Source organism: Melanotaenia boesemani, chromosome 8 (genome assembly GCF_017639745.1).
Source record: "Melanotaenia boesemani isolate fMelBoe1 chromosome 8, fMelBoe1.pri, whole genome shotgun sequence".
Classification (NCBI taxonomy): Eukaryota; Metazoa; Chordata; class Actinopteri; order Atheriniformes; family Melanotaeniidae; genus Melanotaenia; species Melanotaenia boesemani.
Genome location: NC_055689.1, coordinates 26,164,199 through 26,190,466, shown reverse-complemented (window position 1 = coordinate 26,190,466; position 26,268 = coordinate 26,164,199). Strand labels below are relative to the sequence as shown.

The following is a 26,268-nucleotide window of genomic DNA, read 5'->3' as shown; positions in this document are numbered from 1 at the left end:
AGTAAATATTATTTGATATTGTTGATTAGTGATCACTTCTGTCCAAGAGAAAAGACACTAAATTGCTGTCAAGATGAGTTGATTAATTAAAATGATTCATCTTCTGGCCATCATCTAGCGAATAACCACTTGACTGTTTTTGTTGTATATTTAAAGTGTTTTGAGGAAGACTTGTGGAAGGAGTCTTTTTTTCAGAGGGAAGATGAATAAATTAAGCAAATGACTGAAAACAGCTTTGCGTCATTTTTGCCCATAGTTGTGTTCCAAGTAAAACTCAAGGCCATCAGTCCAGTTTTTAACAACTTTATTTATGAACATGGCAACATCTCAATAGTCAAAGTTAATTCAAAAAACAAACCAATAGATTTCATATACACAGCACATGAACCCTTGTTTACCTCTAAGGCATGCTCCTTGTTCTGTCCTCTACACCCCCCTCGATTTCCAAATTGAAACAGAGCAACTCCCACAGAGTGGACAACCTCAATCCATAAACCCTTTAACTACAAAAGAAGTGATTTTAAATTGAACCTCCAAAATTGCTGCATGGATCATTGAAGTATATCAGTTCCTGCTCTCATCCAACTTTCTGAAGTTTTTTGAAGTACAGTTACAGATGAAGGCATTCACAAACCATCAAACAGCTCTAAGTATACTATGTCATCATGGGTAAGGAGAAAAAAAAAATTCCAGGCTGTCAAAACATTATTCTGACCATCACTTTGCAATCACAGACTTAAAATTTCATTGCGTTGCTGCTTTACCTTATCACTGGAGCTCTTGAACGGTCTACGCTCAGCAGTGGGATTGACTCAAAGGATTCCTCCTTTTGGGGAGAAGGGGGGGGCAAACTACGACAGGGCCTGATTCTACGACCTAAGCCTGCAGCATCCTCCAACACTGTGAGCGAGAAGTGAAGGCAGCAGTGTTTCAATAATATATATATGCACTGCACTTGAGGGCAGATTCACACAACAAAAAACAGAAAAGAAAAAAGGTCACGTACTTCACCGTTTTCCACCTAGCATTTGAGCACATTGCTAACTTCTGGCAACAGGTTTGCATGGCATGCAGTTGGTTACACCAGTGTCAACTTAAAGCATCCTTCTACAGTCGCAGTCAGACTTACCAGATGCAAAGACAAAGCCTTTATCAATTATTAAGCAGATATTTGCAAGAGCATTTCCACTTGTGCAACTTTTTTTTGGGTGGGAAAAATCACTTTTCAAGAGTAAAACTTCACGTAACAAGTGATACAGCTCATCATGCAGTTCATTAATGAAAACAGATCCTCAAAACGGACATTTCTTTAACGACGAGGCATATATGCATTGAGGCGTGTTAACGACACAGGTAAGCATTTCTTTGCATATGTATGTATATATAAATGGCTCATAATCACTGGACAAAAACACTTTGTTTCCTTAGGCTTCGCTTACCTGTGTTATGCAGCAGAACCTAAGGTGCAAGGTCTGGGATGACACTGCAAAGATCAGATATATTGCACTGTTTGCCATCAGTGAACAATGCAGTCAAATATTCTGTCTTTAAAAACAGCCTTTCACAACAGTGCTCCATCAGAAATGATCAGTACTGAGCTAATCATAAACACTTCCACTACTAGCATTCCACATGCTTATATGGAACATGTAAAGAAATCATCAGCAGAAACCTAAGCATGCTAAACTGGAACTGTAGATTTCTAAGCAACATGTTGCAATTAATGGCATGTAAAAATGTGAACTTAATGGCACTCAGCAGGGCAGATATTCAGAACGCAAAAACCACATCCTTGCACAGTTCCTACCAGCAATGTAACAGTACTGACATTCAAACCCTCAGTTCAGAAAAACCAGCTGGCACTGAAATGCTACCTACACAATCTACATCATACTGTAAAGACTCAAAGTCTACATGTTATGCAATCAATGGGAGTCACGAAAAAGTCTCAGAAACATGTGGTACAAGAATCATTAAAACGTTTGGAATACTATGCCTCTCAGAACATTTCATACTTACCCAGGACAGGGGAAAAAAATAGCAATTTTTGACAAAAATACTACATCGTCTGCAGTTTATAAAGCATAAAGTATTCGTCAATCAAGTCAGTTTTGTACTTACATTACAGGAGGGCTCAACTGATGGTTGATGAGACTGCTTAGCCACCCCCAACCCTACAGCATCTATGTTCTTATATTGGATAAACACTAACAGAATGGGCACAGCAAAGACGATTTTTGCAATGTTTTTATATTAAAAAAACATTTTAAAAAAACAAATTTATACACATTTGGAAATGGGCAAGGCAAATGTTTCCATACATGTTTTAAAATACAGTGGCAATTTACCTGACTGTCCTGGAAAAAGAACAGCACAAAAAAGGACACTAAAAATATGCAACATTTCTTGAAACCACATTTTCTGAGGAACATGTTCAGAATACCTGCTTACCGCTTTTCTAAACTTGCCTGTGGAGGAGGAAGTGACTATCAAGGCAAAAAAAAAAAATACAAGCTCAACAATATCTGCAAACCAGGCAAAAGCAAAATAAAAAAGGGCCACAGCAACGCAATTAATGCATGAGAGACGATTCAGATACCTGTCAACTTTCTTAGAACAAAACATGAGTCTACAGCTACAGTAAATAAAGTCGGGAAACAGAATTCATAAGGACGTTTGTCGATCTGAGCCACTCTGGATCATTGCACTCGCATGTTTTCTACAAGCCTTATAGACAGTTGGAGAGAGACAGGACAGCACAACTTCCAAGTCAACCTTTTGGAACAACTGAACCCACACATGGCTTTCATTTCAACCTCCCCAACCCCAGGTAAACAAAAACATACAGAAATGCTTCAACCCATTTGCTGTGAACCACCCCAACTTACCAACACAGGAGGTTTCAGTTTGTTTTATTGCAAAAACACAACAGGCAATAGCATTTTTAAAACTGAGATGATTTACATGGTAATGTCTACAGTTTAATAAACATGACTTCTAACCACATTTAATGTAGATACAGGGCTGGAATGACCATATGTATAATTACCTCACTAAAAACAAAGCATTTACAAGAAAAAGAAAAAAAAAAACAACAGAAAAAAGAAAAAAAAAAAAAATCTGAGGACGTGTTCTCCGGGTTATCTGCCATCTATGTGAAACACTTTCAAACCAAGGAAATTTAAGATCTTCATCAAGGCGTCTGCATCCAAACATTTAACAAAGGATTTTGTTTCGACAATGTAGCATTTACTTTATGTCCACTTCACATTACTGGCCCTGTGCAGAAGAAATACATAGAAGATACATTGCATGTTAACAGCAGAAACAGTGGACTCAGCTTCCCAAAATAAAAAGCTAAAAAAAGAAAAGAAAAAAAAGCCTGTTTAGGGAGGAAGAGGTTTGGTTAAGGTTGTGAGGCTGCTACAATCACTGGAACCCTGCAAAACCCTATGGAAGGAAGATGGTAATTGTGCAAAAAGACTGAGTGCAAATCAATGTTGGAGAACAGATTCTAATAGAGTGTGTACCTGAGGGGCTTGTGGTGCTGCACCCATAGCCTGAGGGTTGGCTGTGCCGTAGTAAGCAGCCTGCTGCCGGTAGTACTCTGCCCAGGCAGCGCTGTAGTCTGGCTGGCCTCCGGGCTGAGTGGCAGCAGCTGCTGCTGCTGCTGGAGCGGCTTGAGGGGCCGCTTGACCTGTAGGTTCAAACAAAAGAACCCATTGGTACAGAAGAAACTTAAGAGAAACACTGGCCCTTCTCTGAAAGTCAGGAGCAGGAATCAGTGAGGTAATACCACATGCAACTAAAAACCCAGAACAAACAGCGTGTCTAATGTCTCTGATATGACCAGTACAATATTCATTGCAGCAGTGCACTAAAAGTTCTCAAGAAGCATCTTATCACTATGCATGTCAGATGGGACAGGAGGGCAAACCCACATACTTGCACAGATGCAGATCTATAAAACAATCATTTGATGAGCTAAACAGACAAACCCTGTGGGCCAAATCACAATGCTGAAGTCACCAGAAAACAATCTACACAGCCTGAAATCACCAGACAGTCACAGCATCCTAAATTCCAGGTAGTCAAGGCACATTTAAACAGAAGAAATTGAACTTTCAAATTTATCATCATTGATTTTCTACAAAGCCAAAATAATAAAAAAAAGAAAATGACAAATAATTAAGAACTGGTAATAAGCTGGCTGACCCCTGCTAAACATAAAGTACAATAGTTTTACATGAACTAATTCAAGCATTAGTACGTACTGTGAATCTAACCTATTGTGTGCAGCTCCTGTAGTTACTATGTGTGGCCACCAGGGTCTCTGTTATTCCACTGTTTAATAGCTGATTTATTCCTCATAGTTAATGCGTATTTTAATACGTAGTAAATGTTTTCCTGCTCTATGAACACCAAAGAAATTAAATTAATAATTTTAAAATTCCTTACACAGGAACTTGAAGCACATATTGTAGTTCTGACTACTGATTAAAATCCTCAGACTGGGACAACATTCCTGAACCATCCAGTCCCACAGAGACACAAACAGCTGCTGCTACAGAGCGTGATCTTGCTTTTTTAAGAGGCAGATGAGTACAAAAAGAACAGGGAGATATGGTGTATAAAAAAATTCTACAGAACTTATTGTATAAAGCAGCCGTTCCTTAATGTATCTTGTCATATAATAATTTCCATTTTCCAGCTCGCAAAACAAACTAAAATGTTTCAAGCAGAGATCTAAAACTTGTTTTCAAGCACAAAAAGCTACAACTCTACCCCAAGTGGTTTTCTAATATCCGAAGTGTTTAACATCTGAGGTAGAAGATACTATGAGAAGGGGAACGAACCCACCACCCTCGTCTCTGGGTCGCAGGTCAGAAACCTTCTGCTTTTCTATTGGGCAGTTGTGAAAACAGAAACTCTACAACAGAGCCCTGATAGGGAAATCAACCACCCTTTAACATAAATCTCATAAATCTTCATAGACATTATATTACATGTTACTTTGCAAGAAAAACTGTGCTGAATAGCTGCAGACTTTTGCATTTTCACCATCTAAATTTACATTTACTAGGACACTGAACATTAAGGTGTTTTAGTTAGCGCTTTCATGGATTATAATCTCACAGATTTAACTTACTATGAGATACTCGTGGCATGACAGTAACTTTTATTCTGCTTTACCTATAAGAATCTCTGGTAGTAGGAGTTAAATCATTTCACCAACCTTGTTTCTTGTAATACTCCTCCCAGGCTTTCGTGTAGTCCTGAGGCTGCTGACTTTGTTGACCTGAAAAGACACAAAAAGAAATTATGACTTAGTGCGTTCAAAAACCAAATAATGAGAAAAAAAAGACAATCCACATCATCCTACATTGCTTATATCCATAACCCACAAATCAAACATGAACATTTAACTTTACACACATTCAATAACAATGAAACATTCATGACATGCCATCGGTTCAGATAAAGCCCTGAAATAATCTAGACAATAATAAAAGCTCATATAGGTGTTTCTGTGTCAACAGCTCAGTCCTGCAGATAGTCAAAAGTGTTGCAGTCTAAACAGCACAGGCGTCAAATGCTAAAAAGACAAGTGGAGGCACAGTGAAAAAACAGCAGGCCAAATACCCAGACCTGAAAAGGAAGTTGATTGAAAGCCCAGTGGCTGTTTAGACTGGCTTTTGTTAATAGGTGAACACTGAAACTACGATCATATACCCATTTTCTTGTAATATTCCTCCCAGGCCTTGGTGTAATCTGTCTGTCCACTCTGACCTGCAGCCTGTGGGTCACCTGTTAAAAAAGACGGTACTTGTAATTAGTCAATCATTCTCAGCGGTTTGTCCTCCACCTGCCTGGGTTGGGCTGTCAGCCTAGGGATGGTGGAGGAAAACTATCCTGTCCCTGGGGTAATATCAAAAAAAGAAAGGCTCTGCAAAAGCAAAGTCATTTCAAAGTGAGGCCTGTGTTCAGTTAGCAACAGCAGGAAGACGTGAGCACAGGACACAACTAAAGTACATCTAGTTGACTACGCTCCTCTAAGTTTGTTTTAGTAGACTGCATTTTCTTAAAAGCAGCATAAACTTATTTAAAGGGCACTTCTGTTACCTTGGCCATTGGCTTGAGTCGTGCCTGGAGCTCCACTGGTTGGAGTCATGGAGGCCTGCGGCTGCTGGCTGTACTGAGCATAATAGGCTGCCCACGCTGCTGCGTTGGCATCAGCTGCTGCTTTATCTGGTTAAAACAAACAAGTTGTTTTGTTACCACATAAATGCAGACATACAGGCTCTTAAAGCTGCATGTTATGTGTGATTTTAAGCTTTATTTACTGTCCCTAAGATTTGGATCCAACTGTCTTCCAATTAATGTCCACACTGGATAATTGTGAGTGTTTTTGCTTTCAGTGGCTACTCACTTGGGTCAGGTTGTCCCTGTTGCCAGTGTGGATAGCCATTACCCCATCCTTGAGGCTGATAAGGAGCAGGAGGACCACTGATGACAGGAAAAAAAATACAACCATCAGCTCTTTATATTCTCCATTTCAGCTCATCATTCTTAAAATCACCACAGAATTTCAAAGTTAAAAAACGAGATTGTACATACTGCGGTCCTGGAGGTCCCTGATTGTATGGTCCAGGGTTGTATGGGCCCATGGGAGCCCCTGGGGGTCCAGGTGGCCCTGGAGGACCATGTGGGCCTGGTCCTCCATGTGGACCAGGGGGACCGTGTGGGCCACCCATTGGGGTAACTGGGCCCTAAAAAGGAACAAATCCAGACACATTGCAATCAGTAAAAAAAAAAAAAAAAAAGCTCACAGCTGAGGTCTGCCTTCATTTGGAGGGTTGTTACGCAATATTCAGTGTGTCTCACCCCAATTTTCTCCTCTACCAGCTGCCTGGCGTAGTCGATCTGTTGAGGGGAGCCTCTGACTGTGAACATCTTTATGTTGGGATCGGCGTTTGGTGGCGGATTCCTCTGTAGCTCGATCCTGGCTCCAGACTGCTGGCTGATGCCTTTGATTGTCTCACCACCTGAAAAAAGTTCACAAACTTCCATGACTCACAACTGCTAGCTCTAAAATCTACTAATTGTCTTTAAAGCCTCTTAACCTTTTACAACTCAAGAGTTATTAGTCCCGGTTTGTAACCGCTTTGTCAGCTTGAGTGAGATATCAGTCATACTGAGGAAGCATTTACCTTTTCCAATGATCAAGCCAGTCTTCATGGTTGGGACTGTGAAGGTAAACTCCTGCAGACCACCAGGGGGGCCCATGTTCCAGTTGCCCTGCCCACGACCACGCCCCCTGCCACCTCCATGTCCTGGAGGACCTCCAGCCTGGACGCTCCTCAGCAGGTCAGAAATGATCTCTGCTGCATGCTGAGCCTGGTCAGGAGGACCCATGATCTGTGCTATCCTGTCTGGTGTGCTACCGTCGTCTGTACAGAGGAAAATGGGGGACAAAATAAAGACAATTACAAATGGATGTCCTAACTTCAGTGTCAACTTGTGTTGTGATCACAGCAAATTAACCTACATTTTGTTATAACTCAATTAATTAAACTAATTATGTTTTAAAACAATTACTCCAATGTGTCTCTATATTCAGGTCTCAGAAGGTTAGGGTTAGGGTTATCCATCAGCTTCTCAGCGTGGTGCATGAGTTTTCATCATAGACCATACACACTTTAAAAAGTCTAAGTTAATCTGGTTTCAGCCGGCTTTTCAGCTGAGTCACTCACCTGGTTTGAACTGAATTCTGACGCCTGTGTCATTCTGTATTTTCTTGATCATCTCTCCATTTCTCCCGATAACAATTCCTACTGCAAACCGTGGGACAGGAACCTGCATGTGTGACAGATAACCACATTACAGGGATTCAAACCTTCATTTCCAGGTCGATAAATGAAGCAATTAATAAAAATGAGGACTCACATCTAAACTGTCGCCTCCGATCCTTGAGCCATACTCTCCCCGCTGCTCCCTGAAGCCCTGGTCTCTGATCAGCTCCATCACCATCTCTTTGGCTTGCTAAAGAGGAAAGAAATTCAGACAACTAATCAAGTACTTCTTGTGAAATAGAGGATAAACCAAAAACAATATCCGGGTATGATCATATTCTGAATAACTGAAATGGAACATGGAAAACTCACTTGAACTTTGAAAGGTTCTCCTGAGATGCGGAGAGGTTTGTCTGCACCCGTGTTCTGGGGTCCATCTTGGATCATGACCATCTTCACTCCAGCTCTTTCCTGGAAATCAACACAACCCAAAATCATCAGTTATCAAACGCTAATTTTGTTAACTGGGTATCCCGACATTAATGTCTCGCACTCTGACCTGAAGGCTTTTGATAGTCTCCCCTCCTTTTCCGATGACAAGGCCGGCTTTAGAAGCAGGTACCATGATTTCCTGAACAGTCATTCCCGGCCCATCGTTGTGGTGGAAAGCCGGGGCTGGACGTCCCTTCTCGACTATCTCGGTCAGTAACCTCTTTGCAGTCCTGATGACAGAAAATTTATCTTAACAAACTAAGATTGTAAACTAGGCTCTCAGATTTTTTTTCTGACAACTAATAACACTTTATTTTCTGCACAAAGGGAAAGGAACACGGGCACTTACTGGATTGATTCTGGTGGTCCTGTTAAAGTCACCGACCTGTCCGGCATCCCTCCACTGTCTAAAAACCATAAGCAGTAGTAAATACAAAACTGTGCAGCAAACCAAAACTATATTTACATCCTAGTGTCAACAACTAAACCAAACTTACCAGGGGCAATCTGTATTTTACACCCAGACTCCTGCTGAATACGTGAAATCTGCTCACCGCCTCTTCCAATGACTAGTAAAAAAAAAAAAAAAGTAAATATGAAATACCAACAAACAAAAATGACAGCTCACTTTAAAATAAACACTTACTAAATCCAACCATTCCATCGGGAACCTTGAATTCTTCTGACATTGACCTGGATGAAAACAAAATCAGTGTAGACTTTTACAGGCCTGACAAAACCAAACTTCATCTGTAAAAATTTTAATTAAACTTTGTCATTTACCGTGGGGGGCCACCCATTCCTCCCATTGCGGAGAAAGCTATAAAATGGACATTAGAGGACAAACATACACGGTAATGAATAGTGGTCGATGCACTTAACTGCCAGATTGGGCAGGTTTTTGGCCAAATACTTTGAAATGATCACAATAACTTACCATCATTTGTTGCTACCTTCTTTGTCTCTGGTTGATCTGTGACCGGATGACAGAATAGACAGCATCAGTACCACTTACGCCTGAATCCTTGTGTTTACACAATTATCGTAATTATCTTAAGTTTAAAAAGTTGAGCCAAAGGATGCATACAAAGCTGGACTATATTCACATTTGCCAGTTTTGTTTCTTCTAATATAGCATCTTCAGAGTCAGCCCTACCTTCCAGATGATTATAATATCTAGCCTTAATTTATAATGGGGAGGGGCAATTTAATTATTTTATTCCTGACAGCTAATCTGGCATCAGGGATTATGAAAGCACATGAAAACCATTAAATCTCTTTCATTTATATAGTGATGACTTTTACAGCTCCCTGAAAGCCTCGCAGCTGGGCTTTAACACCTTATATTCAAGTAGTATTTACACTTTTACCCCCTTTATCTCTGATTTTACTCAAGTTACATATATTTAAACATTACATTAAAACATCTATCATTAACTGGCTCACCACAGAAATATAAAATACATTCACAATGTGAGTCATTGACACATGAGAGCTGTGGAAGCAAACAAAAATCCAGTTACACATGCATTTCAAGTCATGGTTACATGGGCTTCAACTAAAACATTATGAATTTTAGTTTTTCATTAAATTACATCACTGAATCTGTGTTAACCTTACTGATCAAAAATTAATACAGATATGAAAGCATATTTGGTAGTAGTAATACACGCAGGCAATGATCAACCATCAAGATTTTGCATTGAAATCGATTTGAGCCACTGACCGATATCCAGGTTAGGCATGGGAAAATACCCACCAGCGTCCTCCAGGGGCCTTTTCTGGCCTCCGTAGCCAAATTCATTAGTTGGGGGAGCCGCAACACCATCACCGCCGATTTTCGCTGCGATCTGAAAAAAATAATTAGAAAATAGATGGGGGAAAAATAGGTTAAGATTAATAAGGTGCTTGACGTGTGTGAAGCATTTGCAGAAGCACGCTGCCTGTGGCCTACTTCTCTGTCCGGAAGTCGGGCCAACAAAGGAGCGCGTACATTTTCTTGTTAGAAACAGATTATTATTACTGGGACATGCACAACTCGCGTTTCCAGTAACAACGTCATATTTGTTCACTTTAGTCTGAGCTCTTAGCAATGATCACGCATGGAGCTTGATCTGTTGTCACCTTGGCAGGGTGGCGTGACGTTGGTCATCACCACAGACTAACTTAGCCTAGCTTAGCCTCCCGTGAGCTCAACGGGGAAAAAACATTAAAGAAACCACCACAACTTGCTCTCTGCTCCAACTTCTAAATATTAATCTTTGAAATGATCTGACTCTTTTCCTTACCTGTCGTGCTCGCTGTAGAGCATCTTTAAAAGCATCGTTCATTCCACCACCGGCGTTAGAGGACGGGGGAGCCACGCTGCTGTAGTCTGCCATATCTGCTGCTCTTCTCCTCGGTGGTGCTACAAGATGGCGGGTTTCATTCACGTCGTGCAGACGAGAAAATTCGCGTAAAACGTGTAGTCTCACGATAACAGAAATAACATCCGATTCAGTTACCCACAAGCAATAAGTAATAATAATTAAAAAAAAACAGGACTTACATTCCTTATCTTTCTTTTCGCTTACTACTTGATTTTCTTCATATGCCTTTAATATGAAGATATTAATAAAAGAGGCCCAACCCAATCGATTACTAAATGCCAAAATTTTATTTAGTCCAACATTGAGTAAACAATTAGCCCAAAAAAAACAAAGCAATGAGTAGTTTCAGGATTATTTCTTCATAAATTATCCTCAAACATGTTTGTCATTGTGGAACAATTGATGGCCAGTGCTACTGTTTATAGTTATGCACGCTTTAGAGCCTCTATATATGGTGGTTATTTCTTTTTATATTGATGAAAAATGTTAGTTATCAGGTTGTAAAACAAATTCCTGTAATCAATTATACAAAAGAAACACATCCACATTTTGTCTGACTCTTTTTATGCAACATTTTTTTTTATTAAACAACCAGAATAACAACACATTTGCTTATTTACACAGCACATTTCAAGTGACCAGCTTTCATCACTTGCTTATTGTATGTATTTCACATCAACCATGTATCAGCCCTCAGTGATGTTTTCTGTGTTAAGGAAAGGCACACATCCTGCTTAAACCCTTTTCCAGTACTTTTTAAACATGTACTTATCATTAATAACATCACACTATTGCTGAACTTTTCTCTGCATCTCTCAAGACTCCATGGAAGAAAACAAATCTTCAAATTTTCTTGTCAAAGTGTAGTTTATCAGTGCACATGGAATAGCTCTGATGAAACTGGCTCCCATACCGTTATAAAATCCTCTAAATCCATTTCTTTCATATATTCCAACAAGTCCTGGTAATACACCTGAGGCTGGGCGAGAATCTGAGCTGAAAGCTGGAAAAGAAGTCAAATGATGAGAAGTAAAACATTAAGGCAGATTGCCTCTAATATGAAACTGTTTCAGAGAGATTTCAGACATTACCTTGAGCTTGTTGCTGAGTTCGGATCACTGCCAGCGGGTAACTGCTTATTTGTCCCAAAGCGAAAGCGACAAAACTGAAGAAAAACAGTTTGGATTCACTGTTGTAGGCTGGATCATTCTTTGCCCAGCTAATGATTGACTGCAAAAGGAAGCACGTTAGTGTGTTTTAAAATAAAAGTGCACTTAGTTGTTTTATTTTGCCCCATCTCACCTGATGAACTGCACACTCCACACCTGCATAGGGGATCATACAGAGGATGCTGGGCTTAAAACCTCTGTAAAACGAGGACAAAGACTCATGTCTGTAGATGGATCTGAGACACGCTGCAACACCATGATATGTGCCAGCTTGCTGCAGGTTCAGTCTCACCTTTAACACCTGTAGAACAGATAAGAGGAGAATGACAATACTTAAGTAAACCTCCACTGACACACTGAACATATTTCTTAAATGCATTATACATTAACATTTATTTAATCATTTCTCTCCTTTAATAATGGTTGTTTGTTTTAATATGTGTTGTTTGTCTTTATCACTTTGGAAGATTGATTTCATCCAATCCACCAAGCAGCACAAAACAAGAGTGAAAAGCAACAGCAGAACATTGCAGGGGCATTGTGGCACATTTTTGGGGGGCATAAGATAAACGTTTAGCTGTGTTGCTCGTTCCACAGAAGCATGGCTCTTACAAGTTATACCTCTTTACAAAGGTGACTTATCAGGCTTTCTAATGATACAACACAAGACCAATCAGTATTATTAAAGGGGAGAAATGACAGACCAAACACAAATTTCCTTACTTTTTGTAAGTTTATTATCTAAATTAAGCTATTATGACAGCAGATTTTCCTTCATGTGGTAATTTAACTGAATATAGGTGTAAGAAAACCCAGTTTGTAATCTATAGAGTTAGATTTCATCAGCTGAGATCAAATCACACTATTATTAGGACTGCATCATAAACACAATTTAACTCTTTTAATATCACAATTATTGTAAATTCAAAACTTTACTTATAAAACATTTTGTTACTTTTATTGGTAAACTGCCTGACAAATTAAGTCTTATAATTTACCCTCATTAATGAAAAATACTGCTAATTATCAGTGACAGAAAGTCTCTAAAAGGACCTTTCCAAATGTATCAATTGCACCTCAACATCCTCCCAATGTCCAAGTAATGAATGTTAAAGCACTCAGACCTGCCTCTGAGCTTTGATACCTCTAAAGGGTAGAAGACGGCGTGAGCTACAGCTCCGGAGGTGCAACCCAAGCCGAAGCGCTGCTGAACTGTCAGAGTTTCCTGGGTTGTGTGTTGGGTGTAAACCTTCATCTGGGTAGAGCAGAATGACTCTGAGTGCACTTCTTAATTAGAAACAAGAAGCCATTCATAAATTATTCAAATTGAGGGGCGTGAGCAGCTGCGCCCTCACTTGTGTGTAGATAAGACATTGCAGTGTTGACTGTGGTGTTCCTTTCAGCATATTAACAGCATTGCCTTGCCACATTGACCGTAAACCGCCCGCTCTCATCTCCTGAAAGCCTTGAGAGAGGGCCTTGGATCCTCTAACCTGCAAGCAGATGGGAAAATAAACAATAAAACATTGTGATGGCAATGTTAACCCCTTTTGTACTCACTCAAGATACTTGAGCATCAAAAACAGCTCTTTGTGTATGAGACTACAAGATGCTACACTGTGGTCATAAAGAGATGGACATGGTCAGCAACAATACTCAGGTAAGCTGTGGTGTTCAAAAGCTTGCTAATTAGTCTGGGATTTAAACTGTAACTTGTGGTCTTAAATAATGGAAATATGTGAGATGTGGTTGAAAACTTGGCAAAATATGAAGTAAATTTTGGAGCTGGACTTCTAAAACTAATTTAAGGTATTAAATTGAGAATATTATGAGTAGCTTGTTCAGCAAAGAGCTCAGAGGTAGTTACTTTTGCTGTGTAACTGAGATGAGAGCTTTACATTCAACTTAAAACTCACCACACTTTTTTTTTCAGTAAAATAAAAATTCACCTCCATGAATTTTTAAATTGGTAACAGAATGACAGCTAACCTGAAGCTGGGTTTTCAGCCGGTCTATGGGTGCCGTCACAGTTCGAGATACAGCATCTGCCAGTCCTGCTGCTAGAACAAACGCTCTCCAGGCACCAAAACCAGACGCTTCCTCAGGGAACTCGATGGGCATCGCACGGCTCTCCCCAACATCAAAAACCTGCCAGAGGACCAGCAGAGAAGCTCTTTAATCATCCATTGAAGTGATTTGTCTTTTTTAAATGATAGGTTGATGATCTTACCAGGCTGTGTTTCCATGAGGACACCAGCTCCCTGATGTTGTCCACAGGGTTGAGGATGATATGATGCAGGAATTCATCCCAGTCCACCGTCATGGAATTGTTCTTATCCATCCTGGTTACAGCAAACACAACAGCAACAGAAAATACTCGCCAGGAAATAATTCATCGTTATGACCAGCTCTGTGTTGTTTAACTTAGTCAAATCCTGAAAATGCCCTCACAGAGCAGTATTAATCTATTACATTTCAGACAAAGAATAGACTCTGATGCATGCTTTTCTGGCAAAAGTCCATTTATTTACTCGTCTGTACCTGCAGACTTAATGGCTTGCAGCTAAATAAACAAATGCATTAAGATTTGTGTTTTCCTTTCTTGTAATGATCAGGTTGTGTAGAAAACAAAGTGCACCCTCTTTCATTTCTAAGTTTCTCAGCATCCTTTATATCAGGAGGTAATTAAAATCCATCTCGTCCTTAGCAGGTGTTGTGTGAAAAACTAAAGTTGTCTGTATTTTGTTATCAGTCTCACGCGTCATTGTGGATGAATTTTGACCTGCTCTTCTTTACATTGTTGCTTCAGTTGATAGAGATTTGCTGGCATTTTATTTATGCACAGCTCCCTTAAGGCCCCTTAATTTTTTCAATCAACTGGAAACCTGAATTGTGACCATGGAATGTAGACCATGGCAACATGTTCATTCTTCTAGTTATTTTGTTGTAGATTTTCTGCTGAGAATGGGCTTCCTGTCCTGTTGCATCACTTCTAGGCCAAGTTAGCTGTCACACATATGGTTTCACATTTGACTCTAGAAGACTTTTGTAGTAGATTGTGGTCATCTCAATGACTGCAAGATGTCCAGGTCCTGTAGCTGCAAAAGAAGCCCAAATCATTGACCCTCCACCACCATGCTGGACAGTGGGCAAAATATCCATACTGATTTATTTTGTTTGGTTTTCATCAATCATAGCACTGTGTATCATGGCTGAATATATCTACTTTTATTTAAGCTGTCAAAAGAACATTGTTACAGATGCCCTGTGGATGTTATCAAATTTCTACTTCTATAGAGATGCTCACATTTGCTGATGATCGATAAAGGGTATTTAATCAGTAACACCTAGCTGCTACTTTCCTTCTTAATTTTCTTGGAAACACTAGTTTCACTTTTTTTCCACACACTTCTTCTGCATTTTAGCTTAGTTTCTGTTAAATAAATAATGATGCAAAGTAACATTTCACATAATGTTGCACATTTCAGGTTGCATTTAAGGTTATAGGACCCAGTAAGTGATACATAAAACCTTAGAACTGAAAGAGTGCATACATTTTTTCTTTCTTATAACATCACTACACTCTTAATGTAGTTCGGGTAGATTGAATGGAAAAGCTTTTAAAGTGGTTCAGAATCTGCTAATTATTTTACTGACATCAACATTCAGAACTTCTACAGTCTCAGTTTGAACTGATTATCTTAAATAGTCAAGAAAATACATTACTGTACAGTGACGCTGAATTAAACCTAAAGCACCTGTATGTAATGCATTAATTATTACTAGGACTTAAGTCTCTATTACCACTGTCTTTATCTTTTAAAAATAAATAATACCGATTCAAGTGCTTTTAATGGTAATGGACAAAAAAAAATCTTACATTTGTATTACTTTTTTTGCATTCGGCTTTGATATGATCACTCCTAACTCCTTAAACAAACATATGATGTCTTCCTGGTCAATCTCTCCTGATTAGAGAAGAAATACACAGAGTTACAAACACATACTGGTTCTACTGGTTCTATTATTTGTAGCAAAATATCAAATGATGATTGTAAGGGCCACTGAGCTACTTTAGTATATGTACCATAAACACCTCTCATATTTCCATGCCAGATTTTCCTGTCTGACCTTGAAATGCACATTTTACTGGAAGGAAATAAACTTTAATTTAAGTTTATAAAGAAAAAGTGCAGATACACACCATGCATTTGTGTAAATTATGTTTAAGAAATCCTTTAAAGAACATAACACGGGAGGTGCAAAAGTTAAACAAGAACTGATAAGAAGTTATTGTGCACCTTATAGCATTTCCTGGAAAAATATAAATTTGATGGAAAATCTGACATTTTACAAGTGTTGAAAAAAGATAAATCACTCACCACATTTGTTCTTGTCAAGGACATGAAAGTAAATTTTCCATTTCCTTTCTCTGTCCATCATGTAGTTGAGAAACTCTTGATAATCCAGGAGGCCATCTTTATCTTTGTCATACAAATGAACGATATTCTATAAGAAAAAGAAGAACTCCGTGATTACTTAAACGAGTTGTGAATTAATCAAACTTGTGCCAGTGTTATTACGCCATTTAAATGACTGTACCTGGACCTTTCCGTCCGCTGAGAGGATCCCATGTTTCCTCATTTCATCTTGGAGTTCTGCCACCGAAATGAACCCATCATTGTTCTGGTCCAGTTTGGCGAATAAACCACGGAACTGATCCATGCTTCTTGGAGAAAAAAAATTAAATTATCAAGGTTTAAAAAAGTATTAAAGCACAGCTTGCTTCACTCGCATCAGGACCTTTTTACTGAGTGGATTAATGGACTGATGATCATGACCTGCAGCTCTGCACCGACGCTGAGTCATTGGTAGACCTCAGAGGTACTGCAGCAGAGGGCTGATATCAGCAGTCTGAAGAAGACAACTCACTTCACGTGTGGTGCAGCAGGTGGCGCTGTGGCTGCAGAAAACTCCACAATCATCTTCAGCCTTCTGTGGCGCTTGTGGCCCCTGATGTTCACATACTTGTGATGGTGATAATGAGAGAATTCATCATGTGAGATATATTCACACATGGATAGATGGGGTCTTTCACTTGTGGTTATCAAATATAAAATATCAGACACTTAACAAGTAAAATTCTCCCTCTTCTCAGTTTTTAATGTGTGCAATCACTAATATTTTGTGGTTTCATTCCATATGAAAAACACATACATGAAGTTTAGTTTCTTATTGTGAGTCTGTTGTGTCAGTTATTTTAGCAGCTTCTGAAAAAGAGTGTTCAGATATCAAGGATCTCATCTTCTGTTTCATTAAGCCTTAAACAAATAAAACCACAACTCCCTAAAAGTTAGGACGCTGTGTAAAAATAAAATGTAAATAAAAACAGACGGCAATGATTAGCAAAACTCTTAAACCCGTATTTTTTCCAATAGAACATAAACAATATATCAGATACTGAAAATTAGTCATTTTAAAGTTTCATGGAAAATATGAGATCATTTTTATTAGCATCCAAAAATGTCTGAACTGGGGCAACAACATGCTGGAAAAGTAATTAGCATAAAAAAAACAACAACAACAACTGAAGGAGTATCTGACAAATAATTACATTTATTGGCAACACGAAAATAACATGATTAGGAGGTAGGTTAAAAATTAGGTAGGTTAGGAGCCTCTAGGATGTAAAGATTAACTTATTTTCGCACATTTTGTAACAAACTGTTGCTGTGGAACAATTTCAGAAAAATGTTCCTCAACCTAAGTAGTTTTTAATTACTTCTTTTTTTATTGCCATTTTACACAGCATCCCAACTTATTCTTAACCGGGATTGTGAAACAATGGAACAAAAAACAGATTATTTGTTGTGACATTGTCATTGAAAACATTTACGTTAATTTAACTGCTGAATCGAAGTTATTTTTGCATTATTTTTCTGTTAATAAATTGAAAGGTCGCGGTAGTGGCGGTGGAAATGAGAGGTGGATGACACGTGTCTGCCTTGATGACGTCAAACCCCCACTAACGGGACCTCTTTTTGTTCATCTCTCACCTGGACGATGTGTAAAGGACCCATATTTAGTGAATGACGAAACTCGGGATTTGGTTTCTAGAAAGACCCCCTCGATTCCAGTTTAGACCCTGTCGAGCCGGACTCAACCAAACCGGAAGCTGACTTTCAAAATATAATAAGTATGTTTTGAGAAATAATTTTCAGCTAAATGATTAAATAATATTATTAATGCTTCTCAAGCTTTGTTCACACATCAAAATTGTATTCTATATTAACTGAGGACACTCGTATAAGTCAATAGGTAATAAAAACTGAAAAAATACACAAAAGAAATAAGAAGGAAAAAAGAGACTAAAAAAGCCTCTTTTCTGGGATTCATCAAAGTTACCATTGTTTCCAATGATGATATCTTTTCACACACTTGGTATTATTCCAGCCTGATTCAATCACCTGGAGGTATTGGTGCAACAGCCTGTCATTGTTTTAAAAAGAACAACTAAGTCAGTCAGTGGGTGTAAAATGTTTGAGATTAGAGTGTGAATTTTTCAAGGTTCAAGCAACAGACAAACATAGGAATACATAAATAAAAATCCAACAATAGCATTTCTGTGCATCTTTAAAAAATTGCCACCTTCCAAACAAGAGCTTTGAAATTTGCTTTGAGAAGCCTGGAAAACTTGTTCTGAAGACAATTTAAAGAAATACTGACTTTCAAGTTTTTTGTATTTAAATGTTCTTTCAGCATTCCTATTGTTTTCTTTTCTTTCACATTTGCCCATGTTTTAATAAGTCACTGGACCAAGGTCTATTTTCTGTTTTCTTAGTAATATATGAAGATATGATATGTGTCTCTAGACTTTTTGTTATTTATTAGGCTACTGTGAAAATAGATTTTTTAAAAGGGGGCCCAAAATCAATTTATTGGAAACACACATTTGCAAGAGCATAACAAAATGCATGTCTTTAAAAAAAAATAATAATAATAAAACTGAACTTTTATTTAACCAGGCAAGTCATTAAGACTCATATTTTCATTTGGAATGGTGACTAAACAAAAGGCAAAGCCATAGACAGAGCACACATTCAGAAACATTATAAACCACTGCTTGCATACAGTCATAATAAACATTGCAAATAATGGAAAACATAAGAAAAGAAAGCAGGGTTATCAGAAAAGACAAAAAAGACAAAGAAAAGATGGGAACTCTGTAAAAGAAATGATAGTGTCGGTAAAGGTTGTGTAAAAAAAAAATAAAATACATAAGATTTGAGAAATATTTTCCAGCAGAACAGATCAGCTTTGAATTCCAACTAACCGGAAGCAGCATCTTAATGCTGTCTAACTTAACTTTGGCAGTGTGGATGCAGGGGTGGGAGCTGTGGCTATTTAAAGAGGGTCATCCAGTCACGGATAAATAACAGAGGGTCCACAGCGTTGACTAACAACCTCCAAATGGTCCTCATCCTGCACTCTGTATCTGTCTGCGGCTTCTTATTATTTATCTGCGGGCTGTGACAACCATCTGTCGAGCAGACCCGGAGCCGGTCCAGCAGCTCTTCGGTGGGGGGTTATTCCGCTTTTTATTTTTTTATTTTTTTATTTCAGTATATATATTTTTTCCCTTTCTGGCGATAATGGGAAAGGATTATTATAAGACGCTTGGTATCTCTAAAGGAGCCACAGATGATGATATAAAGAAAGCTTACAGAAAACAAGCGCTGAAATGGCATCCGGACAAAAACAAGTCTGCAGCCGCCGAGGAGAAATTTAAGGAAATCGCCGAGGCATATGAAGTCCTGAGTGATCCAAAGAAAAGGGAAATTTATGATCAGTATGGAGAAGAAGGTATGGTGTAATTTTAATCGCATTAAATGTGTTGTCAGTTTGGGGAGGGGCTGGTCTTTTTCTTTTTCTTTTTCCCCCCTGTCGTTATGAGAGAATACCGTTATAAACCAACTGTAAAGCTGGATATTTGGATGTAAAACACAATTTGTTTCAAGTCACACACTGCAACCATCAAACTAGTAGGCCCAAAAAACAGCTGTTCAGCAGATCATGGATCCACACCTCTGTGCATTTTATTATAAGGATTAGCCTATTGCATCATTTTTTTCAGACATAAGCTTCTGATTTAAGATAAATCAGTGTCTGCTCCCATTTCCAGATTTTCCACTCAGAGATGTTATATATAAAAAATATTTTAACTATGTAACAGCCATACAAATACAAGCATTTAAAAAAATGCATGGACTGAGTAATGTGTGGAGGGGAATTTTCAGTCCAGATGGAAATGGGTGGAACCTATCTTATGTCAACTTAAGATTTTTACCCATAATTTAGACTCAACATTACCAGAAAGAACAAGTGAGGTGGAAAAGCTGTTTTCATTATGGCCCTAAAAAGTCCAGCAAGATCAGAGACTGTAATTGCTCTTAATTAGTCATAGAAGCACCAATCCATCATCTTATTTGTTATCAAGTAATTAAGTTGTCATTCATGTATTAAAGACGTTAATAAAGCCCAATCTCGCTTCCTTCATTTGGTATTACCATTTGACCCTACCCTTTCATTTTGCAGTGTTAATGTGCCCCTTTACGTCCATGAATCAAGAGGTAATGCTCATTGAATCATTAAGTTGGGGTATTGGGGTGCATTTGGTTGGCTGTGGATTATCACCAGTCCTTGATCCCCCCCAAAAAAGGGGTACATATCCTACTTTAAAGAATGTTAAACAGAGGTGGGCCAAATGGTAATGCCAAAAGGAAGAATTGGGACTAGCCTCATATGTTACCATGGTTATATCCCCTAAAACAAGAAAAGAGAAAGAATCAGGGTACTGCTGTTCAGCTGTGGCACTGGCAGCACAATCAATTCCGGCCTGCTTGTTTTTTGGAAGTTTAAACGCAATGTAATAAAATCTGTGCTTTAGGTATTTTAGAATTACATAAAAACCAGAATCCTTGTGTTTTTTTCACATTAGATTGTTCAGATCTTCTCGAACAGTCTCTAATTTTTTACCACAAGTCTACTGTGACCACAAGTCTATGGTGAATGGACAAACCAAACGCTGGCTCTAGAGCAGACCTTTGAACGTTTTTTTAGCACCCTAAAAACCCCAATTTCACCCTAAATTTCATCTAACAAAATTTTAACTGATTTTTTTAAAAAAGCTTTTATAATCTTAAAATACTTTATTTCCTGTCTTGACAAAGATCTGAACATGTCACCTTAGTTTTGGGCTAATACCACATTTTGGTTTTATAACAGTGCTGCCTTGTTTTTTCCAAATATATAATGCTAAATACTGTAATGTTATAATCTGGATTAAGCCTGTTCTGCTCCCCCGGACGGTGCATCTCTACTGTTCATTTGCAGCAAAAAGTTCTCTAACTTGATAATGGTACAATAACTGGTCAATCACTTCTGTTATTGATCAGGTCTCAAGGGAGGGAATGGGCCCACTGCTGATGGACAAGGCCCCACCTTCACCTACACCTTCCACGGGGATCCTCATGCCACTTTTGCCACTTTCTTTGGTGGCTCCAACCCTTTTGAGATGTTTTTTGGGCGTAAAGCAAATGGGCGAGATGACGACGATATGGAGGTGGATGGAAACGACCCTTTCAGCTCCTTCACCAACTTCAACATGAATGGCTTCCCTCGGGATGGCCACGTCGGGCAGCAGCGCCGCAAGCAGGACCCAGCCATCATCCATGAACTGAGGGTCTCCTTGGAGGAGGTCTTTCATGGGTGCACCAAAAGGATGAAAATCTCTCGCAAAAGGCTAAATCCAGATGGCAGGACCATGCGGACGGAGGATAAGATCCTCACTATTGAAATCAAGCGAGGCTGGAAAGAAGGAACCAAGATCACGTTCCCACGAGAAGGAGACGAGTCCCCCAACACCATTCCAGCTGACATTGTCTTTGTCATAAAGGATAAACCTCACCCCCACTTCAGGCGGGAAGGCTCCAACATTGTGTATCCTGTTCGTGTGAGCTTAAGACAGGTGAGGCTCTTTCCATTTTGGCAACTTCAGCTGAGTGTTTCACTATTAATAGAGGCTGATAGATGGATTAGTCACACACACTAGTTTCAAGTTCACATTCAACTTTAAAACTCTGCTGCGCCACCTCTAAAAAGCCTGGTTACAATCAATAACTGTAGGTAGTCTGCCTCAAAACCCTGGAAACTACTAGCATCCTGAATGAGCATAGTATTTAGCTACACACTCTTTAACTGTGCATTTATGTAATCTGGATCATTAACATGGGGAAATTGGAGCTGTATCGCAGGGATGGCAGAGAGGTGTCACCCACCCACATGCACAAGGTGCAAGATGTACTTATATGGTTCCTCCCACTCTCCTCAGCTCTCAGTGATAAATCTCACAGCTTCAACTCCGAATATCTCATCACTTTATGCAAATGGCAGGAGATCAGGGGTGCTTGGAGTGATTCAAGGAGAAGAATCAAACTTTTTATCCAAATTATTTCTAAATTACAGCAAGACATTTACAGTTCGTTTAAAAAGAAAGTTGTAAGATTTTATATATTAGAACATAATAGAAAAAATCCTTTAGTCCCTACACAGTTTTAAAATGAGGTGATTTCAACCTCAAATAACAAAAAAATTACAATGCATAAACCAAAAATGAAGAAGCACCCTTACAGGAAATAATAAAGTAAAGAGCTGTTCATCAGATTCATTTGATTTATCACCAAGTAAAAGCATCTCCGTAAACACGTTTTGTCAATTCGCTGGTCTGATGCTTTCAGGTCAGGTGTGTCTTAAAACATTTTCAAGGAGGAAAGACATCAGCAATATCAGAAAAGCAACTGTTGATGCCCATCAGGGTCCAAACTATTTGAACTTCATCATTCTACAAGATAAGCAGTCAGGACAGTTGCCAATCTTCCCTGAGGTGAGCATCCCAGCAACTTCACCCCAAATTCAGACTGTGCAATGTATCAGAAAAGTTCCAAAAAAACTCAAGAGCTACATCGCAGACTCCACAGGCCTCAGTTAGCATGTTAATGCTAACATTTGTGGCCTTATCGCTAGACTGAATACAAATGGATTAGTTGGAAAGTTTACCAGGAGAAAACCTCCTCTCTCTATCATAGGAGAGCTGTATATAAACAAATGCCTGTAAACCTCAATGAACTGTATAAATGTTGTAAACAAGAACAGACTGAAATTCCTCCACAATGATGTGAGAGACTTATAGCATCATTCAAGAACTACTATTTAAAGTTATTGTTGCTAAAGGTGGTTCTACAAGATAATGAATCATTGAGCCGACTTTATTCTCACACTGTTTCTGTAATTTGGCTTAGTTTTTGTTCAGTGTGTAATATGGCATGTTTTTTTCTTTATTTGAAGTTGTATTTTCCAAATTCTAAGACTTAATTAGGAGCAAACATATTTTAATTATATGCTAAAACATAAAACCATAGAAGTGAAAAAGGGTGTACTTTCATTTTTACAGCTGTATGTGACTGAAATATCACCTCCCTTGCTGTAAATCAGCATGACAAGTTTAGATCAGAGGAAAAAGGAAGATCAAGAAGGACATTTGATCTTTAAACAAATAGATTTGATTTTCCTTTTTTTCATGTAAAGTCCATCCACAAATGATGACAAGCCTATTATTGTGCTTGAAAGCTCTGAAAAAAACATTTAATGCAGAATAGTTAAGTAATTAACTCTGTGAATAAGCATCTTTGTTGATCTTTAATATAATATTTTGCAAAATCTGCAACAGTTTGATCAGAAATCATCTTTATTACCCCTGTCGAACATTCCTGGAGCATAAGCTTTTGGACATTTTTGACTGAAGAATGTCCAAAATGCTGATTTGTGAGAATAACAAGTGGCAACAGGTTTAGTGCATCTACTTTTTAAGAAATAAATGAAACTGCAGCTTTTAGATGTCAGACTTAATTTTTTGCAGTGTCACCATTACAGACAGTTTTAGTTCCAACTCATTATGTATAATTTTTATAATTACATACAAAAACTGAGATGTCTTAAGATGGTTCATGGTTTGAGGTGTTATGAAAACAAAGGGAAAGACAAGCTGTTATATTGTTAGCAGTCATGTTTAAGGTTGATAACCCAGCATCAGTCAAGCTGTAAAATCTAGTATAACCAAAGTTTTATTTTCTTTACATTTGTGTAACCATGATTAATATTTAATATTAGAAAATATCCAGTCTAAGCTCTTCTACTATAGAGGTCCTTATAGGACAGCATTTGTTAGACTCACACTGCACCATGTGTGACATATTCACTGAAGATGGTGCCTACTGTTGTGCTGCTGTGAGTTACATCATTTGTTGTGCCTTGCTGCTCCTAGACTGAATTTGGTTAAATGATGTCTATTGTTATTAGGCTGTTAGTTAGAGTAGGGAGGTAATTACTGAAATCTCTCTGTTGCCTGGTGATGATGACAGTGACCCACTTTTTTAATTTTGCTCTCACAAATTTGGGGATGTTATTGACTGAATTGAAGGTGTTTTTTTCAGATGCACCTAAAAGAAAGCCTAGAGGTTAAGGGGTTAATATATTTTTTTGCATTAATATCAGCAAATGAAATGATGTATGTGTTATTCTTGCCTGCAGTGAATCATGTGTGGGTAGCTCTCCCCCTTGCTGATCCACTCACACCCTACTTGCTGTCTTTGCAGTCTCTGTGTGGATGCTCGGTTACCGTGTCAACGATAGATGGGAAGACGTGCAACATGAAGGTCACAGACGTCATCAAGCCTGGCATGAGAAGAACTGTAGCCGGACAAGGTCTCCCTTTGCCCAAGAATCCGGAGCAGAGAGGAGATCTGGTGGTGGAGTTTGATGTGAACTTTCCTGACACGTTGCCTGGCAACGCTAAGGACGTCCTGAAACGGCATTTACCTGCTTAGGCCGAAGGATGCGGACTGAACGAGAATGGGGGAAACAGCATGACAGCGCTCAACCTCGATAAGAGGCACTCTCACACAAGGACAGTTGTGACAGTTCACAGATGGACCCCCAACCGATGAATGTGCAATTTCTATTTTTGAGCTGTTTGTTGTTTTTATAAGTATCATGCATGCTGCTGAGCTGATGCAAGTGCAAGTGAAAGACTTCTTGGACTTTTATGTAAAAGTAAGTGGGCTTTGCCTCAGTCAATTTATCATTTTGATCTTGGGGATATTTGGCTGTGAAAGATTTGCCAAAAAAATCCCAGAGATCCTGTGAAAACTTAGTGCTAAACACGTGTTCTTTCTCTTATTTAGATTTGACGGGAGTCATCAGTGACACTGTTAAAAACTCTCATTCGTGTTCATTTTGTCAGGCTGTTCATTAGACCAGAGGCTCTTTTATTATTTGTGTGCAAGTTATTCAAGAGGAAAGAGTTTGAATGAATTCAACTAGTGCAATGTGTGCTTTTTAAATATTTACACGTGAAAACTTGAATTTTAAAATAAACATTTCCACATGAAATGATCTTGAGCCGTTTCAGTCTTGGAGAAGTGGCATTTAAAGTATCCTCCTCCAAAAAATAAATAACGTAATATTGATGATTGCTTTAAAATAGCTAGAAGTGTTTATGAATTATTAATAGCCTGCTCTGCAGTATTATAAATAAGGGGTTCTTTTTAAATTTCAGAAAGTGAAATGAACACATATTTTGATAGAGATGTGCTTATTTTGTTGTTGTCAAATATATACAGACCCGTTTATGATGTGCAAAGATAAAAATTAAAAATATCTTGACAAAGTTTAATGCAATAAGTCACTAATGGCAAAAGTATGAATGTTTAAATATAGGTGTATGGTCTCAGCTGCTCATTTTCAGCTGCCAACACAAGAAGACTTAATGTTCTCCCACCAGGGGGCGCCCTCTCACTCATCATAAGGTCTACAAAGGGAGGTCCTGCTGATCTTAGCAGAAGACGCCACGTCCAGCTCTCTATCTATGAGAGAGGCAGTTGAGTGGCACTAATTACTCCTCTTCCAAGCAAATATTTGTATCAAATGCCCCATCTGTCCCTGAAATGCTTCATGTGTGCACATCAGAATGTGTTAAAGATTTGTGCAAATGCTGAGTCACTATCATCCAGGGAGGCTGGAGTGTAAACACATCTGCTCAGCGTGGGAGCTTGCCAGTCGGTAATCCTTTTGCATAAAATATTTGCATTCATTGGAGCCGAACTGATCTGAAATCAGATAATAATGTATTTCTAATAATGGTTTCTGTCAGTGTATTGTTAAATAATGACCACATGCAGCCTAGAGCTTGGGATTTAAATGAAAAAAAAAAATGCAAGTCAACAAAACTTAATTTAATAGTCTAAATTGTGTGGTCGATAAACAGTTATTAACGCAATATTACTATTTGCACGATTCTTTTTTTAATTTTCTGAAAAGTGGTCATTGTTG

At 38.6% G+C, this 26,268-nt stretch overlaps 3 protein-coding genes across 8 annotated transcripts; 1 reads left to right on the top strand and 2 right to left on the bottom strand.

Annotated features, from left to right (window-relative positions):
- Positions 1-287: 287 nt before the first annotated feature.
- On the bottom strand, positions 288-10,724 carry fubp1 (far upstream element (FUSE) binding protein 1). 6 transcript variants are annotated; one of them, XM_041993736.1, is made up of 20 exons: positions 10,574-10,724; positions 10,012-10,135; positions 9,223-9,258; positions 9,069-9,105; positions 8,932-8,978; positions 8,783-8,854; positions 8,635-8,692; positions 8,353-8,515; positions 8,166-8,264; positions 7,948-8,043; positions 7,755-7,857; positions 7,212-7,451; positions 6,886-7,046; positions 6,619-6,770; positions 6,431-6,507; positions 6,124-6,249; positions 5,734-5,808; positions 5,237-5,299; positions 3,531-3,697; positions 288-3,279 (listed from the first exon to the last, which is right to left on the bottom strand). In XM_041993736.1, the coding sequence occupies exons 1-20, from the start codon at positions 10,664-10,666 to the stop codon at positions 3,271-3,273; spliced, it is 1,998 nt and encodes a 665-aa protein (XP_041849670.1). In that variant the 5' UTR covers positions 10,667-10,724; the 3' UTR covers positions 288-3,270. The 6 variants fall into 6 exon arrangements, with proteins under 6 accessions (XP_041849670.1, XP_041849669.1, XP_041849671.1 ...); XM_041993735.1 differs by having other exon boundaries at positions 288-3,697; XM_041993737.1 differs by having other exon boundaries at positions 288-3,697; positions 10,045-10,135.
- A 379-nt stretch (positions 10,725-11,103) lies between these two features.
- slc25a24l (solute carrier family 25 member 24, like) lies at positions 11,104-16,846 on the bottom strand. Its single transcript, XM_041991387.1, has 10 exons — positions 16,426-16,846; positions 16,206-16,332; positions 15,704-15,791; positions 14,054-14,165; positions 13,813-13,971; positions 13,179-13,316; positions 12,968-13,078; positions 11,957-12,124; positions 11,746-11,884; positions 11,104-11,657 (listed from the first exon to the last, which is right to left on the bottom strand). The coding sequence occupies exons 1-10, from the start codon at positions 16,546-16,548 to the stop codon at positions 11,470-11,472; spliced, it is 1,353 nt and encodes a 450-aa protein (XP_041847321.1). The 5' UTR covers positions 16,549-16,846; the 3' UTR covers positions 11,104-11,469.
- A 2,328-nt stretch (positions 16,847-19,174) lies between these two features.
- dnajb4 (DnaJ heat shock protein family (Hsp40) member B4) lies at positions 19,175-26,245 on the top strand. The gene is made up of 3 exons (XM_041991946.1): positions 19,175-19,686; positions 21,279-21,850; positions 24,534-26,245. The coding sequence occupies exons 1-3, from the start codon at positions 19,476-19,478 to the stop codon at positions 24,762-24,764; spliced, it is 1,014 nt and encodes a 337-aa protein (XP_041847880.1). The 5' UTR covers positions 19,175-19,475; the 3' UTR covers positions 24,765-26,245.
- Positions 26,246-26,268: the final 23 nt, after the last annotated feature.